The sequence below is a fragment of the Phasianus colchicus genome, chromosome 1 (genome assembly GCF_987193195.1).
Source record: "Phasianus colchicus chromosome 1, bPhaCol1.hap1.1, whole genome shotgun sequence".
Lineage (NCBI taxonomy): Eukaryota > Metazoa > Chordata > Aves > Galliformes > Phasianidae > Phasianus > Phasianus colchicus.
The window spans coordinates 175,367,561-175,385,991 of record NC_143436.1 but is presented as its reverse complement, the minus strand read 5'-3'; the positions used below and the strand labels follow the sequence as shown (position 1 = coordinate 175,385,991).

Below are 18,431 nucleotides of genomic sequence, written 5' to 3'. Positions count from 1 at the left end.
GAACAAACACCTTGAATCTGCTGTGTTTCTGATTCTATCTAGGTAGACACAACTCCTGCCCAGTTTCTTGATCCTAATGTTTATGTGTGGGATGTTCACCAGACGAAGAAATTAATTAAAGTGGATGGAGTTTTCACCTCCAAACGCAAGCATCACTGTGTTGATTTCGCTGCCATCAGATTCCAGATCTCTCTTCTGCAGGAAATGCATGTTACTCACTTCCATTTTTCACTGAAGTGGTCTTCAGTCCTTCCTTTAGGCAATCTTTCTCTAATCAACCACACACTTGTACATTATTATCAGTGTTTTTCTAGTGAACTTCTCAGAGTTAATATAACTCCTGTTGTTGCTTTATGGCAACCAATGGCTGAGAATCAAGAGCTTCCAACTTCTCTTGCCAAATATGGAGCTTGGGAAAACTCAGAAACTGTTCAGGCTTTTGTTGAATATGCAAAATTCTGCTTTGCAAGTCTTGGAGACCATGTAAAATTTTGGATCACAATGAATGAACCATCTGTGAAAAACCTGACATACACTGCAGGACACAATCTGTTGAAAGCCCATGCAAAAGCATGGCGTCTTTATGACAACGAATTCAGAAGATCTCAGAAGGGGAAAATATCTATAGCTCTGCAAGCTGACTGGGTAGAACCAGCTTGTCCCTTTTCCAGGAATGACCAAGAAGTTGCTGACAGAATTTTAGAGTTTGACATTGGCTGGCTTGCAGAGCCCATCTTTGGCAATGGTGACTACCCACACGTGATGAGGGCATGGCTTCACCAGAGAAACAGCATTGACCTGTATAATTTCCACTTGCCTTCTTTCTCAGAAGACGAAAAGAAATTAATTCAGGGCTCATTTGATTTCTTTGCCTTAAGTCACTACACGACTACCCTTGTGGGCTGGGAGAAAGAAGATGCACTGAAATATGACCACTACCTTGAAGTTCAGATGATCAATGACATCACATGGCTGCACTCCCCCAGCAGAGCTGCAGTTGTGCCCTGGGGACTGCGTAAGGTGCTCCGATGGGTTAAATCAAAGTATGGCAATATCCCGGTTTATGTTATGGCTAATGGAATTGATGATGACCAGAATATGGTGCACGATAGGCTCAGAGTATATTACATACAGAATTACATCAATGAAGCTTTAAAAGGTAAGGAATCATAGGCAGTTTATATGTCACAAATACCACTTTCAGCGAGTATACTTTGTGAAAGAGGATGTTTTAATTAAAAAAAATAAAAAGAAGCTTTGCTTAGAATACTGCATAAATTATTACAGCTTAGTTTTTCCTCTTATTTACAACTGACTGGTGTTACTAAGCACAAAGACATCTGGCCTTGCCTGTATTCTGCATAACCATGCAGAAGAACTTTTTGGTGGGTACAAGAGATTTAACAAGATGTTATGTGAGTAGCTCCATGTGTGTGTTGTCCTATTTTCTTCCTGTTGCAATTCAACCATTCTATTTCTTCGTTGCTTCTCTCTTCACTGATGTGCTTCAGAGCTGGATGTGAGTTCTGTTCCTCAGCTGTCTCTGTGTCTAATCTAGCAGTTATCTTGGCTCTTCATAATATTTCAATTCTCTACCTCATATGCTGCTTCCTGAACTGTTTCCTGCTATTCAGAACTCAAGCCAGTTGTTCTCTCTGTCTCAGAGATTCGTAAATTATAAGGTGAAATGGAGGCATTTTGAGTCATCCTGTCACATAACAAAGAGATTTTTCAGAAAAACTCAAGACCTGGATGAGTTAATTCTTAATGGAGAATTTCCTACACTTCAATATAAGCTGTTTCAGTGTCAAGTTACCCACTGTTTTCATATATATAACTATTAAAAAACTTATTTCTAGTGTTAATTTCTTTGTCTTCAGCTTTCAACAATTTTGTAATCCATTTCCATGTATTGGCTGTCACAAGCAGAAAAATAAGCCTGATCAAGCTGTAGGTGTCCCTGTTCATTGCAGGGAATTGGACTAGATGACCTCTAAAGGTCCCTTTCAACTCTGTTGAAATTCAATTCTGTGGTTCCATAAGCCAGCTCTCATTTAACTCTCTGACAAATACTTCCAACAAAGCTTTTTGTGTCCCTTAGATAAAACATGATTTAGAATCTTTCAATTATTAAACTTTTTCTTGTTCTCCAGCATTCTTCTTGGGATGTGTAAATTCCAGGTCTGGACACACTGTTCCTACTGCAGCCACACCTGTAGATGAAGTGTGTATAATGTTACCTTTTACAGTTTTACTCCTCTTTTCTAAGTCCCAGCAGCCCATTAGCCCTTTTGGCAGCATGATTAAATATCTTAGTTGTAAAATATCTTAGTTGTAAAAGCTATTTTTTCATGACCACCTACTGGTACATGTACCTACTAGGGCAATTGACTCTCTGCAATTGCATTGCTAGACGTACCTCTCTATTTGAGTGCAGCTGAAATCTGCTTATTATGGGCCCACCTTGACCTCATAACATTTTATTTTCTCGATCAGTTATCTTATGAAGTTGTAAGTACACTGCATCAAACATTACTTGTATTGATCTACCGATCTCATAAAAATGATGTCAAGATGTCGAATTAGTTTGACAAGATTTATTTTTCATAGAGCTGAGTTGATTGGCATTAATCATATATATCTCCTGTAATTCTTATATATCAAGTCTTATATAATCTATCCCATTATTTTAGTAGGTAGTGAAGGATGGCTGGCAGTTTCATCATCCTGTCCACTGCAATAAGTGTTGGCTGTAATTTCCACCTCCTTTAGGAATTAGTGCACGTCCAAACTAAGTGCCCTTGGCAATATTTTGAAGTACTGGGTGCATGTTTTCTGCATCTATAATTAAAAACATGTCTTAGATGTATTTGGGCTCATGGTTTCAATCCGTTAGGTTTGTTTGCTTTGTCTCCTTCCTAACACTTTAGGCTGTACCAGTTCTTGGGATGTCTCTAAGTATGTGAATATGGGCTTTTCTCTCAGTTCCCATTAGTCTGCACATACTCCCATTGTTCACAGAACTTTGTCATTCATACAGCATCACTCAACTACTCCCCACCTCTGCTAAACAGCCTGGAAATAGCCACTGTATTTTCCCACTAATAACATAATACTTGCGTAAGACATATTTTCCAGGCTTTCTGCCTTCTTTGTCATGGGCAAACATATCCCTGCTAACCAGTCACAATGCTTACCCAGAGCTCTGTATTCCAAAGAGCTTTTTCACTCTCTGTTCTTCCCCCACACTGTTACTGTGTTTTTGTCCATCTTCTCCTTACCCACGTAACAAACTTTTAAGTTTGCTCCGTTGACTGACTCAGGTTTCTCCAGGACTTACATTTTTTTTTTTTTTTCTGCAAGATGTTCTGCACTGACTGGAACAAAAAATCTTTTGTCCTTACCTCGGGGTCGCACTGCAGTAGGTACATGTGTGGTCTCAGCCTGAGTTTCCTCTTCTGCCTTCTTCCAGCTGGTCTCTGGGGCTGCATGTGGCAGCACTGGTACACTGCTCTCCTGCACCATTTCAGAGGAGCCAATAGGTTTATGCAGATTAACACTTGCAGGGTACAGTTCAGAACCGTTTGAGCTGAGGCTGCGTTTTTTTTGTGGAGTGTTTATGTTCATCTTTGCCAAGTGAAAATAAAGAGCAGCAATAACCATTTATGTGACAGCACTAAATCCACATGCAGTTTTACAAACGCAAACTAATTATCCTGCATAACAGCTCTCTTAAAGGGTAGGTAAATACCTCATTTTGCATGTGAGAAGTAGGTTAGAAGTGCTTGGTGTCTTGCATGTGGCTGCAGAGAGAACTGCTTTTGGAGAAGCTGTGGATGCCCCATCCGTGGAAGTGTTTGAGGCCAGGCTGAATGGGGGTCTGGGCAGCATCAATGTGCCTTTCCCTGATGGCACCATCCCGCTGGCAGTGAGAAGGGCAGCCTGGTATCCTCCTTCCTTGGCCTTCCCCTTGGGAACCAGGGGAACAGGCTGCAGAAGTCCCAGTGCAGGAATACCAAACCCTGCTTTCTTGCTTTCTTTTCCGCTTAAAATAAGACTCATCTTTTCACAGTAGGCTTCAGGCTGATCATTAAACAGAGTCCTGTGCTCACAGCTGTGTTTACGAAGTGTAAGAAAATAATTTACAGGATACTCAGATCACTGAGAAACATTTTTTTGTGACAAATACTGCATGGATATATGTGTACCTTACCTTATTTGTAGGAAGAGAGGGGGCAGATCTGGGTTGCACAGCCTGCTGTTCCTGCACTGTACTGGTGTATGATACTGCACTTGAATGCCAAAGTGACATTTATTTATTTATTTTGCAGCTTACGCCTTGGATAATGTTAATCTCCAAGGATATTTTGTCTATTCCTTTAATGACAAGACTGCTCCTAAGTATGGTCTGTACAGTTACGTTGCAAATCAATATGAACCAAAGCCTTCTATGAAGCACTACAGAGAAATAATTGACAACAATGGTTTTCCTGGTCCCGACACTGCTGAGGTGCTGTGTCCGGAGGAGACTGCTGTGTGTCCTGAATGCCACTTTTTCCGAACCAGAAAATCATTATTTGCCTTCATCTCTTTCATATTTGTTGCTTTTATTGTTACTATATTCTGCATTATGTACTACTCCAAAAGAGCAGAAAGACGGTATAAATAGAACTGCCCCTGCATCCATCACCCACGGCCCTTTTTCTCACATCCCCTTGGGAGATCTGAAATGGGAGAGCACAGTGTGGTGGTCACTTCAGCAATAGGAAGGCATGCACACTGCTTGCTGCTGCAGGACACTGACAGCAAGCAAATATTGCTAACGTATGGCTTCCAAAAACCACCCTCTGTGGTTTAATACATATGGTTTGGGACCAGTCTTTAATTCCTGTGGTTGGAGCTATCCCACAACCCTCCTCGGGACCTTTGGCTGAGCAGATGCTTTGCCCTCTGTGATTTTTCTCTTGCTGAGTTTGATAAGTGTGTTTTGAGCACACTGAGAGGCGGAAGAGCCTGAATGCCAAAATCATCCAAGAAAAGATGGAGAAACAAGATGATTTATACTTCCAAAGTAGGCTCTAATGCTGATGTTAGGTGATCAGAGCCAACACCTCCCTGGAGCAGGACACGTGGGTGAGCAGAGACAGAGAACTGCACAAACAGCAACTCTGGTTGCTGAGATTCATGTTCCCCACAAACTTACTGCTGCTGTGCTTCTGAGCACAACTCAACACTGATGACTGCACAGGACTTGAGGATCTGTTCAGGGAATCTTCTTTCAAAGATCTGTGTCTTTCTCAGAGGGAAAGGCAGCAGAGATTTGTCCTGGGTGGCAGGGATTGAGCAATCTGATGGGAAGAGTTGAGAAGAGTGAAAGGACGTTTCTCTGCACATAAGTTGTGTTAAGCATGGAGAATTTAGATCCCAACCTTCAGCTGTAATAATCCAGCACTTTATTGCCAATTTTGCCAGGATCTGCGATCTTGGAGCTGCTGCTTCTGAAATGAGTCATTCATTTTCCATGAGGCTCTTCTGGTTCTGTGGGACGCTTTCTTTTGAGCAACAGGATCTGGCCCTGACAGTATTTCCTTCCCAAAGTATGACTGGGCTGAAATTAGCAAAATATTAGCAGCATCATTTATTAGTAGAAATAGAGACGGAGGAAAACTCGGTGTTATTTTGTCTGCTTTGTCAACTACTGCATTAGAAGTGTTTGTAGTAGAAAGCTTTATGGCCATTTTTCTCCACTTCTAACTCTGGGCCTGCACAGCCTTCAGCTGTAATTGTGTTTTTATTGCTATGTGAATAATGTCAGTCACTGGAAAGAATATTTTAAAGGAAATGTGCTCTGTGTTAATTAAGAATTATTTATCTGCTAAGCTGATTACGCTGTATTAAATGTGATGTTTATCTCCTCGACAGCTAACAGATGACTAAATGACCTCCTTTGGTTCCTTCCAATCCGAATATTTTATGAATCTGTGATTCTGTGCTGTAAATTAAAACTTATGTATGAAATACTATTTTCATTTGTAACTGCAAACTATTTGTTTTTCTTAAGTAATCTGCAGAAATAGAAAAGAGTATTTTATCACCATGATTAATATACTTTCCAGTCTTAAAATGGCCTCTCTTTGCACTATTTGAAATTTTGATATCAAGGTGAAAATATATTTGAAATTAAGGTGAAAAATTCCAAGTAAGAACTATTAAAAATGTACATAAAAATTATTTATAACATGATAGCACTTGCTGAAGAAGAGCAAATTTTAAGCTGCTGTATTTATGCGTTGCTGCTTGGTGCAGTGAGGAAATTACAAAGAAATGGCTCATCCTAAGTGTATGAAATGGAAAGTGGGTTTCTCCATGTCATGGCAATGAATCACACAGCAAATGCATTTACTCCATTGTGTCAGATACCTCCTCAATCCATAACAAAAAGTGACGTTTATTTAAAATGTAGACAGGTCACATGTGACTTCCACACTGTATTTGTGTATGTGTGTTTTCATGATTTTGTTGTTGGTAAAATAAAATGAAACCAGGCCTCATCTTTTTGGTCAGCTGAGCTTCCACGTCCTCCCTATGCTCCAGAGGTTCAGCAGACCTGGAAAGGCAAACACAGGACAGTGTGGAGCTGGTGGGCACTGAGTACCTGGGCTGTGCTGGCACTGAACTGACAGCTTTCCATCCTGCACATCGTGTTGGTGTGTTGATGGACAGGCCGGTCGCAGTGTGAGGGGTGAAGCCAGCAGTCCTAGCAAGGAGACACAGCAGACTGGGTGATATGTAACCACCGACAGGCAGATGGCACCAGCTGGATAGTTAATTTGTAGGTAAAGTGGGTTTTGCTACTGCAAAGCCGTGTGATCACATCCTGTAATGGTGCCATGGCACATAGAAATAACACAGTCTTTGGTGCTTTGCCCTTCAGGAGAGGGTTTAATGTCACTGCTAAGTGGGTCCTGGGGACTGCTGAAGATCTGACCTTGGCAGCCTGCGTGAGGTATGGCATGTGGCTCTGAGCCTCTGGTGGAGTGTAGGTATCCCTGTTCATTGCAGGGGAGTTGGACCAGGTGACCTTAAAGGGTCCCTGCTCAAATGATTCTATGATTCTATGACTTCGGGTTATCAGGGGCCAGTGCATGCTTCTTATCAATTTTCTTAAAAATGCTAACTGCAGAAAAGCCCTGGAGGCAAAGATCAAGCCCTGGCCAAGGAAGGAGAGTGGCTCATGCAAATAGCTCCAGCCAGCACCTCTGTGATCCAGCTGCAGCCATGGGATTTTCTGGACTGAAATGTTGTTGCTCAATGCTCCAAATTAAACATGTTGTAAAATGATACATATACACTTTTATTCAAAATATTTTTTTGTGACTTGAGTGCAGTGCTTCTGTTTTCTTTCTCAAGACTGTGCAGTGTGAGTGCCAGAGGGATCTTCACTAATTGCAAGAATGAATTTTATATTGTTTTTATAACAATCTTAGAAATGAAATAAAGATACTGTAGATAACAAATAGCAATCTGCTCTTAATTTTTGATCTGTCCAGTTTTCCAGTCTGCAGTCTGAAGCGCAGAGTTCCTTTTGAGGGGCTCTAGTGGTAACTCCACAAGCTGTTTGTGCTGCTGTTTGTTTTTCCAGTGCTGCATGAATAGCCCTGACTTTTGAGGGAGAATGCTGGGGCCTGCACCCAAGCAGTGGCTTTTCCAGCAGAGCTCTGACTGAGCTATCAGAAGGGTTTGGGTTCTTTATTAATTTTTATAGTGACTTTAACTAGTTAAAAACTTGTGGAAGTAACCATGCTAGTAGAAGTTAGACTCAATGATCCTTGTGGGTCCCTTATAACTTAGAATATTCTATGATTCTATAATCCTATGGGAAATTTTGAGGTGGGATGTTAGGAAAAATTTCTCCAAAAGAGTAGTCAGGTGCTGGAATGGGCTGTCCAGGGAGGTGGTGGAACACTACCAACACCCTGGAAGTGTTCAAGAACCATTTACATGTTTGTTGTGATAGCTTATTCCCTAGTAACACTGCTGTAAACTTTATGGCTCTTATGCTTTAGCAGAGCTGCTCTGAGCTTTGAAGAAATTTGTCAGCAGGGCTGTGGCACAAAGCAGGCAGCTTCTGGGACTCACAGTACAGCCTTAGCAAAGCAATGTCATAGTGAAAGGCAATGGGAGAAGAAAGGAAAAAAAGCTAATGAATGGGATAGCAGCCTTGCAGGAGAAAATGTTTAAACAAACACATTGCTTTTCTAACTGTGTTATATCGATTTATTTCTGAGTCATTTAGAGATTCATTCTGTTTGCAAAAATCTCACAGGAAAAAAACTTCCAGGGTAAAATGGCCATTTCTGGGTGCTTCAGCTTCAGCTGAAAAAGATCAGTCTTGTTTCTCCCTTGCTTATGGAAAGCTGCAAAGCAGAGGTAGGAAAGGAAAAGATAAAGTTTGTTCCCCTCTCTCACACGTTGCTCTCAGTTTGCTGAAACGCCCTTTGCCAACAACTACAAGGCTGAGGGTGGTGCTGGCTGGCTCAGCCCACTCTTTATAGAGTCTGAAAAAAGAAGGAATAATAAGGTGACAGAGTGGCAGAATCTGGTGTACCAGAGGCTTTTGTTCTGTATTGTGAGTTGAGCAAAAACACCACTTTGTCCAACAGTTCTAAGAAAAACAAATTCATTAAACAGAAAGTTGCAATACCAGGAGCCTGCCGCCAAGATGCTTGTGGGTGCTGACATTTTGCTGGCTAGTACATCGTGGTGCTGTGTGTGTTTGGGCAGGCGTGGCAAAAGGACCAGGGGAGCAGAGAGAAGCCAGGGAAAATATTAATGAAGCAAGGCAGAAAAGCCAAAGGCACAAGAAAATGTGTGAATTCCTTGCCCTGACTGCTAGGGGGACAATGTCTGTGCAGCCTTGAGTGCCACAGGGGAGGTACTTAACTCTGGGGCTGAGCACCTCCAGTGCCCACAGCACACTGTGGTGTGGTGCCAGCTTAACAGGGTCTAAGCAAAGAGCTGGCTGTGCTTTGCTTCTTCTTCCTTACCAGCCCTGCACTGAACTTGTGCAGGGCTGCACACCAGCAAGGCAGGCCCTACAGTAGGCCTTGGCCAGAGCCGAGCGAACTAAACACCTGTCTATGGAAATCTGTTTTTTTCCTCACGCTGGAGGGACTTGTGAATTGGCCAAGTGTTTTTAGTTCAAGAGGTGCAGCATTATAAACTGCCTGCACTGTAAAGTTTTATGAGGTGAGAAAGTTTTGTAGGCTGGCAGAAGCAATAGCACATGCTGGAGAGTGTCGCAGGGCCTGCCTACCTCTAAGTCCACCTCTAATGGAAGTCTGTGGATTTTATGTACATTTGTAACTTGTTTATCAGCCACAGTGCTGCAGGACGTGTGAGCTGATACTGCCTTCTCCTTGTGTCTCAGACCTGGTAGCTGTGGGGCCTGGTGCTGCACAGCACGTGCCTGGTGCTCACGTGTACATTGTTCTCGCCGGTGACATGTTATTGTTGGGCAGGAAGGAAAAATAGCATGACAGAGCTCTTTTTGTTTTATTCTTTTGTCTTTGTGGTCGTATTAATTCAGAATAATCATTATATAAATGCACAGGAGATGCAGTGGAGGGCACATTCATATTTAAAGTCTTCCAGTGCTCTTATACTTCAGTCATTCGTCTTCTTCTTTAATTACAGCAAATGATCTCAGAGGCACTTAAAAGATTAAATTACTCAATTATTCAAAAAAATCCAAATGCAATAAATGTATATCTTCTCTGATAAATACAAGTGATTGCCGAAAAAAAGTTGCCCAAGGCAAGAAGCCTGGTAAGGCCAAGTAAGTCATAATGTAACATTTTGGCTTGGCCTAGTGACACCCATTTAATTTTTCATTATTTGTAGCAATTTTTTTCAGTTGTAGTGATAATACCACAGACTGTTCTATTGCTTTCCTGGGGATGTCAGTAGTGTGATAGATCATAGAGTCATATAATCATAGAATGATAGAATCATAGCATGGTTTGGAAGAGATTTAAAGATCATCTAGTTCCAACTCCCCTGCTATAGGCAGGGACACCTCCCTCTAGACTAAGTTGCTCAAAGCCCCATCCAGGCCGGCCTTCAAAGTATCCAGAGAGAGGTCATCCACAGCCTTGCTGGGCAATCTGTTCCAGTGTCTCACCACCCTAACAGTGAAGAATTTCTTCCTAATATCTAGTCTAAAACAACCCTCTTCCAGTTTAAAGCCATTTTCCCACATCCTGTCACTGCAAGCCCTTCTAAAAAGTCCTTCCCCAGCTTTCCTGTAGGCCCCCTTCGGGTACTGGAAGGTCACTATAAGATTCCCCCAGAGCCTTCTTTTCTCCAGGATGAAGAGCACACTCTCTGAGTGTGCCCATCCAGCCAATTCCTTATCCAGCATGTGGTCCATTCATCAATTCCATTTTTTCCAATTTGGCAACCAGGACATCATGAGAAATAGTGTCAAATGGTTTGCACAAGTCCAGGTAGATGACATCAGTTGCTCTTACTTTATCCACTGATGCTGTAACTCCATTATAAAAGGCCACCAGATTTGTCAGGCATGACTTGCTCGTGGTGAAGCCATGTTGGTTACCACCAATCACTTCATCTTTATTTTCCATGTGCATCAGTAGGATATTCAGGAGGATCTGCTCCACTATTTTGCCAGGCACAGAGGAGAGGATGACTGGCCAGTGGTTCCCTGGATCTTCTTCCTTTCCCTTCCTGATAATGGGTCTTATGTTTCCCCTTTTCCGGACAATAGGAACTTCACCAGTCTCCTGTTTCCTTCTGGAGAGGGCCCACATCTTCCCTAGCCTTCCCTTTATCACTGATACACGTGTAGAATTTTTTCTTGTTCCCTTTATGTACCTGGCTAGATATAATTCTGTCTGGGTTTTAGCCCTCCAAACCTGATTCTTGGCTTGGACAACTTCTTTGTAGTTCTCCCAGGTCACCCATTTCTGCTTTCACTCCCTATGGACTTTTTTTTTGCATCAAACTATGTCCAAGAGCTCCTTATTGATCCATGGAGGCTCCTGGCATTCTTGCCTGCTTTCCTCTTTCTCAGGATGCACTACTTTGCTTGAAAAAGGTGGTCCTTGAATACTGACCCACTTTCTTGGACCCCTCTTCCCTGCAGGGCTTTATCCCATGTCAACCTGCCAGGCAGTTCATTGAGGAGGTCGAAGTCTTTGTTTGTGAAGTCTAGGAAAGATACCATTGCTCCAAGTGTTCCAGCAGCTCTCCAAATACCTAGAAAGGTTTTGGATGCTCCCACCTTGGAGACATTCAAGGCCAGGACGGATGGGGCTTTGAGCAGTTTGGTCTAGTGGGAGGTGTTCCTGCCTATAGCAGGGGGTTGGAACTAGCTGATCTTAAAGGTCCCTTCCAACCCAAACCATTCTATGATTCTTGGATCATAAGTGTTAAGAGAACAGTGCAGCAAGAAACAATCCCTCAGGCCGAAACAAGCAGCTCAACACAATGAAAATTTTGTGACACAGTGTGGCCAGGGAGTAAACCCCACTCATGGTGATGTTTGCAGATGGGGTTTGGTCTGGTGTTTGGAGAGAGTCTGCAAATAACGTGGATGTGGTGGCTTGCTCATGCTGGGGTGAGTTGATGGCTGATGGGGCAGTGTCTGGAGCTAACTCAGGAGCCCTCGGAGAAGCAGAGATGTTGGATGATCAAATGCTGACTCTGAAATGGCTCCTTCTCCATCCCTTCACCCCCAGAGGGAGTTGATGGTGTGATTTATGCATGGGCATTACTAACAGTGCTGTAAGAATGTCATGAACACATCTCCTTGGAGGAAAAAATCGTAGAATCATCGAATCATCAAGGCTGGAAAAGACCTCTAAGGTTTTGTTGTCCAGTTGTTCACCTATCACCAATATTACTCACTAAACTGTGTCCCTTTGCCGAGTCTACAAACTTCTTGAACACCTCCAGGGACAGTGATTCCACCACCTCCCTGGGCCGCCTGTTCCAGTGCCTGACCACTCTTCTGGAGTTTTTCCTGATATCCAAGATGAACTTCCACTGGTGCAACTTAAAGCCATTCCCTCTTGTCATTTCAGCAGGGAGGTGTCTCTCTGGGAAAGCAGAACTAAAGAGCTAAAAGATGTCAATTTCTCTTTAGGTCAGCACTGAGTAGGACAGTGGGGCAGCCATGAAGCCAATATGACCTGCACTCACAGGGGTGGTGGGTTTCTCATTCATGTTGGTTGGTGACAGTCAATATTGCTGGATGCAGAGGGGTGCTGGGCGTGGGTAAAGCAGCTCCCTCACGGCAGATGTCAAAACTGAAGGAGTGTGGGGGAAAAAAAGTCAAGTCAGAACACCGATGGGGCTCAAGCTCTGTGGAGCTTCTACTGCTATGAACACTAGGCCCAGTTGGAGCTGGTGGGGTGTGGAGTGTTGGAGCTGGCTGGGCCTGGGCTGCTGCTTGGCTCAGGGTTGGGGTGTTTGGGTTTAGGCTGCCCACAGGTACCCAGCTCACCTCTGTCCTGCACACAGGGTGCTTCCAACCAGCAGATGCTGTTGATAGAATTACTGCTGTCTGGTTGGGATTCTGCAGTTCCCACATTCATTTAATTTAAAAAAAAAAAAAAAAGGAAAGAAACAAATAGTATAACTCAGTAGGTGGCCTCTCAGGGAAAAAGAGTTGTTCCAGTGAACCTGCAGAACATGTCAGGTATAGTCTGGGGATGGACAGATGGCCATGAGGCTCATTTGCGCCCATACATTGCAAGCTGTTGCAAATCCTTGCTGTAGCAAGAGCTGGCTCTGTATTTCAGCCATGTGTCTGTCTCTGAGCTGTTACAAACTGGTGAGGAGGAAAGAGCAGAGTCTGCAGTTTTAGGCTGTTTCCCTAATGCCCTTTTCCAGAATTGAGTATTTTGATTAAGAAATAAGCTGCAATCCTCTTGCTGGCATGTCAGTGAAGTTCCATGCAGCTGCTCTTTCCAAGCAGGGCGTTTTTCTGCAGGAGAAGCAGATACTGCCCCAGAATAATGCATTTTTTTGGTAAAGTGCAGTCATGACCTGGACCCCCATCCTGTCTCCTTGCAAATTGGTGCCAATGAACTGCATGCCATAGCTCAAGTCTTTGCTCAAGGCTTTCTCGTTTCATCTGCTGTGGTGCATGGACCCTTGCAGACACAAGCCCTGTCAGGATGGCAGTGCCCTCCCTAGCATGGGGCTGTGACCACTATCTGCTCGGCCATGATTATTCAGTGCTCCTCTAGGTTACGTTTTATGCAAAAAGGTGCTAGCCTTCATTAGAGGCATAGTAACATTTCTGGTGTCTGGGTAGCCTTATGGATTAGGGAGGGTATCAGAAAAGCGTGTGAGAACTTCCCCAACATCAGCCTATTGGCATTTTCCCTGTCATTTATTTGTTGACCCAGACATTGCTCAGATCTACAACCTACAGCCTACAGTTGCACCATGGTATGTGTGGTTCTTTTTGGCATCCATTACATCTTTGGGCAATCATGATGCTGAGGGCATGGAAACTAGATGTCTTATAACTTAAATTTGCACATTTTAGTCCAAGCATGCACCCTGTTCTGCATCTGGGATTTGACACCCCATGCCCTGGTCCAGGCACACCATGGTGAGGTTGCAACATGATCAGCTTGGCCAAGCACTCGTCTCAATAGTGCCATTGTACAGCTGTGGCTGTTGCACATCTCCTAAGGACAGCACAACGTGGCCAAGCTAAATCCCCAAAGAGTGAATGGTCTACATGCTCTGCAAGTGCTGCTTGCAAGATCAGTCCCTGCCTCTTCTGTGTCACTATTGACAGTATCATTTTTCATCTTCTTCTACTTGATTTGCAGGCTACAGCAGTCTTTTGTGCAGGTCTTTCAACATTTTCATCCCACAGCCATTTCGGTATGTCCAGTCTGTGCTCTCATCTAACAAGTACCCAAAGAGCAACCAACATCTCTTAGGCATGCCAAGATCATCCAAAGCTGACACTAATTCTGCAAAGCAAGTTCATTAGACAGAAGGATGCATTGGTTGTGACTTCTGCAAGAAGTTACAAGGAGGATGATGCCCAAGAATTCAACATCATAAAGGCTGCACATACCAGGAGCTGAAGAATCTGTGTCATAAGGGTTATAATGGCCTGTTTTCCTGACATCACTACTGGTGAGTGGAGATAAGAACGGAATTGAGAACACATCACATGTTGTAGATTTTTTGCAAGAAAGGATGGACATACACAGCCACTCACCTTTATTACGGTAGAGAACTGCAGAAAAGTGCTTTCTTTTAGTACAAATTGTAATAGTTAGCTTTCTGTAAACAGTGAGACAAAGATTTATTCCCTCCTAGATGATCTCTCATAGCTCCCTATTCAGCATCCAGTTTACTGAGATTCCTTCTCTTTTGATAATTAAATACAGTTGGAGAGATAGAGGCCCATCCAGAGGGAAATAAATTTCATCTGTAGATATGTGTAGGACAAACGTCAGGAATCACTATCCTGTTGTTGCACCATTTTTCTCTTTGGCAATGGTGGATTTGACACAGCCAGCATCTAAGAATGTGAACCCAACATTCAGCATCCTATCTGCAATGACACTCTCACAGATCAATGATGCAACTTATTGAAAAGTATGTAGGTGCAGAAACATGGTTGAATACCTAATTCTTTGGAATCAGGGGCATAAGTTTGTTGGAGACCTGAGTTTACATCCTTTCTCAAGTCAACCTTCCAACTTTCTGGTTTCTTTGGAAAATACTTTGCTCATATCTTATCCTCATATCCTTCGTCTTTGTCATGAAGTTCTGGTATGCTTATGATACAGAAGAAACATGGTAGACAACAATATCATTTTGAGCTCAAAGTGAGGTCCTGTATCAGAAAAGCTTAGTGCACAGCAGGTTGTAATAAAGAAAGCAAGGGCTACATATTTTGTCCTGAGCCAACTGATGAAATGAACACATCAAACAAACGCCATTCTTTAATGTATGCAGATTTATTCAATTCTGCAATGATTTATTTACAACTAAATGACTGATACCAACAGATGAGGTAAAAATATGAGGTATTGATATGAATATAACATTTCAAAACATAATCATCATAATGTATTCTCAATGGCAACGTAACAATAGTACTGTAGTAGCTGAATGGTAGACATGGCATAATGTGCATTTTAACAAAAATGTATTTCATTGATACACGGTTTAGAGATGCTGGGAGCATATGACAGCTTCTGCAATGGTAGGAAGACAAACTCACCTTATTAATGGTGGTAGTGGCACAGGGCCCCTTCCAGCAGAGTGATGAGTTCTCAAATAGGATAAAACCACTGTCCAGGTTTTCCCTTCAATTCCTTCAGAATTTAGTGTCAGACAATTGCTGTTCCCAGTGTCAGAGAATCTGTGTCCTTTGGTACTGCAGCACAATTGTATTCATTTATGCAAACTAATGTAGCAGAAGCACTTTAATTGCTCCTGTTTTGGAAAACAGCTGGTATGAAATCTGCTGCCATGGCTACAGGCATTGGTGGGAGGAGATGCTGCTCCTTGGGATCGCAGTCCCAACCAATGGCAGCAGGGAAAAGGCTGGATGTGGGCAGTGGGTGGTTTCCATGGCTGCCTGGGGCCTTTCACCCGGGGAGAACAAGGACCTCATGGCGAGCACGTAGGGTGCACATGCTCTCACTCATCTCTTAATTCTTAAAAACTCCCAATATTTGCATGCTGCAACGATTGTTGCAACTTGATATTAGGAAGAAATTATTTATGGTGAGGGTCATGAGACATTGGAACAGGTTGCCCAGCAAGGTTGTGGACGCCCCCTCCCTGGAAGCATTCAAAGCCAGGCTGAATGGGGCTTTGGACAACCTGGTCTAGACAAAGGTGTCCCTGCATACAGCAGGGGGGTTGGAACTACATGATCTTAAACCAACCCAAACCATTCTATGACTCTGTGATTGTTGGCAACAAACTCAACATATGAGCTTATATGTAACCAAGCTCCAACAAGCTCAACAGAACATGGGTGAGACAAAGAGAGCAGCAGCTGACAAAGGATAGCTAAAACACTGGCTATGAATGTCTCAACTGGTTTATGCAGCAATAAATAAAGACAAGGTGAACAAATGCGATTAATGAAGAACAATATTAACAGGCTTGTACATTCTGACTGAATCATAGATGTAATATCATTTTTGGTCTTAGGTTAGTTAAAAACAGAAGAGAACCCTGCCTCAATGGTAACATCAACAAATAATTATTATGACTTTTAAAGCATTCATCCATTAGCAAATAATAGGTCCCTGAAAACCTGAAAATGAAATGATATAATAGGTGTACATGGCTCCTACTCCTCATAGTCAGGGGCTGATCCTGCTCCCACCAATGCCTATAGAGGCAGGACCATGCAGATCAGTGCAATATAATACAAAAATGCTTGCTGTTACTATAAAAGCAATCTTCCCAAGCATAGTCTGCATTTAATCTTTTACATCTCTGAGATGTGTTTAAAAGCTTCAAAAAGTTTAGTTATTTTTATAGGAAGAGTACTAAAAGGTATGGTGTTCATCCGTACATCTTTGTGTCCATTGGATGTAGAAAATCTGCTTTGGAGCTTCTTAATAATTAGCTACCTCTATGGATGAAGGAAAGAACAACACAGAAGCACTTCCTCACAGCCTAGATGAAATGCTAAACAAAAGATTTACAGCTTATTAACTTACCAGTCTGATTTCAAATACCTCAGTACACAAAGTGTTGTCTTGTACTTGCTAAGAATGAGCAGTTACACTGAACACTGACATAGTGAGGTTTTCTAGTGACAGACAGACCATTAATTAAGGCAATAGCTAAGTTTCCAACATCTCCTTGTACTGACAGTCAAAACTTTCTGTAGCTGAATATAAATGGCCTTCAAAATGTCTCAGTTACACTCCATGCACTGTATCTGTCAAAATGGATCCGCTCATTATTTTTTAACCTACAGCCACTTCCCTCCTCCTTAATTCTCTTAATTCTTCTACATCTATTTCTAGGTACCTTCTCATAGCACACAAACACAAAACAAACCCGAGAACAGACGTTTCTGTTATCACACGGGTTATGCTTGGTAGCCCTGTGATAACAGCAAACACAGCTTATGTAGCAGTGACACACTAAGGAACAAGTGACAGATTCATTTAAGGTCCAACTGATGCAAGTGACTTCTAGAAAGCACTGAGTTATATACAAAATAATTAATTTATACATATACATATATATAGATAGATAGATATAATATAGATAAATATATACATACTGTACATAATTTATTTACAATTAAAATATGCTTCTTAGAAGCCTTTAAATACCAGAGTTATGTAACACAAAAGTCATGGCAATAGTATGATTTTAAAACAATAAAGATAAAAGGTCTTTGAAGAAAATTTTACTTCAGCAATTGAAATTAATGCAGAAGGGACATGGGAGGCAAAGTCTCCAGAATAAAAGAACTTTCCTATAAAATTCCTTTTTCATTTTTGTACAGACCTGGGTCTGTTCAGAATTCTGCAACCTAAAAAAGATCTCTGCTTTCTGTTTTCCTGTTCTCTGCCATACCCTGATTTACACGTACACATTTCCACAAACACTTCCTCAGATTTTTGTTTCTGGTCCTTCAGCAATCAGAGGCTGAAATGAGTTTCTGATCCTGGCAACTTCTGCTGCACACAGATGTCCAAAGCCTTTGTTATACCACTCTGGGGAATGTCCTCTGCAGAAACAAAAAAAGATGTAGTTACTGAGAAGCCCAAATGCACAAGAACTTTACTCCACAGGAAGGGTCTTGCCACGGCCTCTACTCTCCGCTACCCATGGTGTTGTTGGGGACTCTGAGTACTTGTGACTGCAAGCAGTCATTCCTTGCAGTTATCAAACAACCAGATTTAGTTCTATGATCACATCATAACAACAGTATATACTGAACATAGAAATGAGCCTGGTGCATAGAAAAGTCCACAAGAGGACTACAAAACAGCAAAGCTATGTTATCTATGCCATCTGTTCCCAACACCTCCCCTCTCTGAGCTGGAGGATTTTGTCTCTCTGAATGAACATCTGCATTTTGCAGATAGGATACTTACTTTAGGTCGATTCTGCAGATATGGGTCAGCCTGGCTTTTCCTGAGCCACATGGCTCTATCAGATACTGAGAGTCCATCACGATGGCTCGCACCGCTCCCATAAGAGGAGCCTCTTCGTGCTCCACAGAGATGGCAACCAGCATGCATGTTCCCCTTGGCAAATCTGTCCTCCATGTCCTGCAGCAACATATTCAAGATTGAATCACTTTAGTAACTAGTCTTTCGGAGACACAGAAAAGAAGTTACAGGTTGTTTTTTTGCTAATCCTTGTAAGGCTAGGAA

The 18,431-nt window shown here is 42.4% G+C and overlaps 2 protein-coding genes across 13 annotated transcripts in view; one reads left to right on the top strand and one right to left on the bottom strand.

Annotated features, from left to right (window-relative positions):
- KL (klotho) overlaps positions 1–5,982 on the top strand; it is a 45,410-nt gene extending 39,428 nt beyond the window's left edge. The window contains exons 4-5 of the mRNA XM_031615620.2: positions 43–1,159; positions 4,332–5,982. Coding sequence (XP_031471480.2) covers positions 43–1,159; positions 4,332–4,669 — 1,455 coding nt within the window. The 3' untranslated portion in view covers positions 4,670–5,982. The remainder of the gene's footprint in view (positions 1–42; positions 1,160–4,331) is intronic.
- A 9,028-nt stretch (positions 5,983–15,010) lies between these two features.
- The window catches only part of STARD13 (StAR related lipid transfer domain containing 13), a 332,321-nt gene continuing 328,900 nt past the window's right edge, over positions 15,011–18,431 (bottom strand). For 7 of the 12 annotated variants that reach the window (XM_090133187.1, XM_090133213.1, XM_090133203.1 and 4 more), the window contains 2 exons: positions 18,150–18,326; positions 15,015–17,779 (listed from right to left, as the gene is read on the bottom strand). In XM_090133187.1, coding sequence (XP_089989313.1) covers positions 17,662–17,779; positions 18,150–18,326 — 295 coding nt within the window. In that variant the 3' untranslated portion in view covers positions 15,015–17,661. Of the gene's footprint in view, positions 17,780–18,149; positions 18,327–18,431 lie in introns of all 12 variants that reach the window. The other 5 variants (XM_090133176.1, XM_090133167.1, XM_090133157.1 and 2 more) reach the window with 1 other exon arrangement.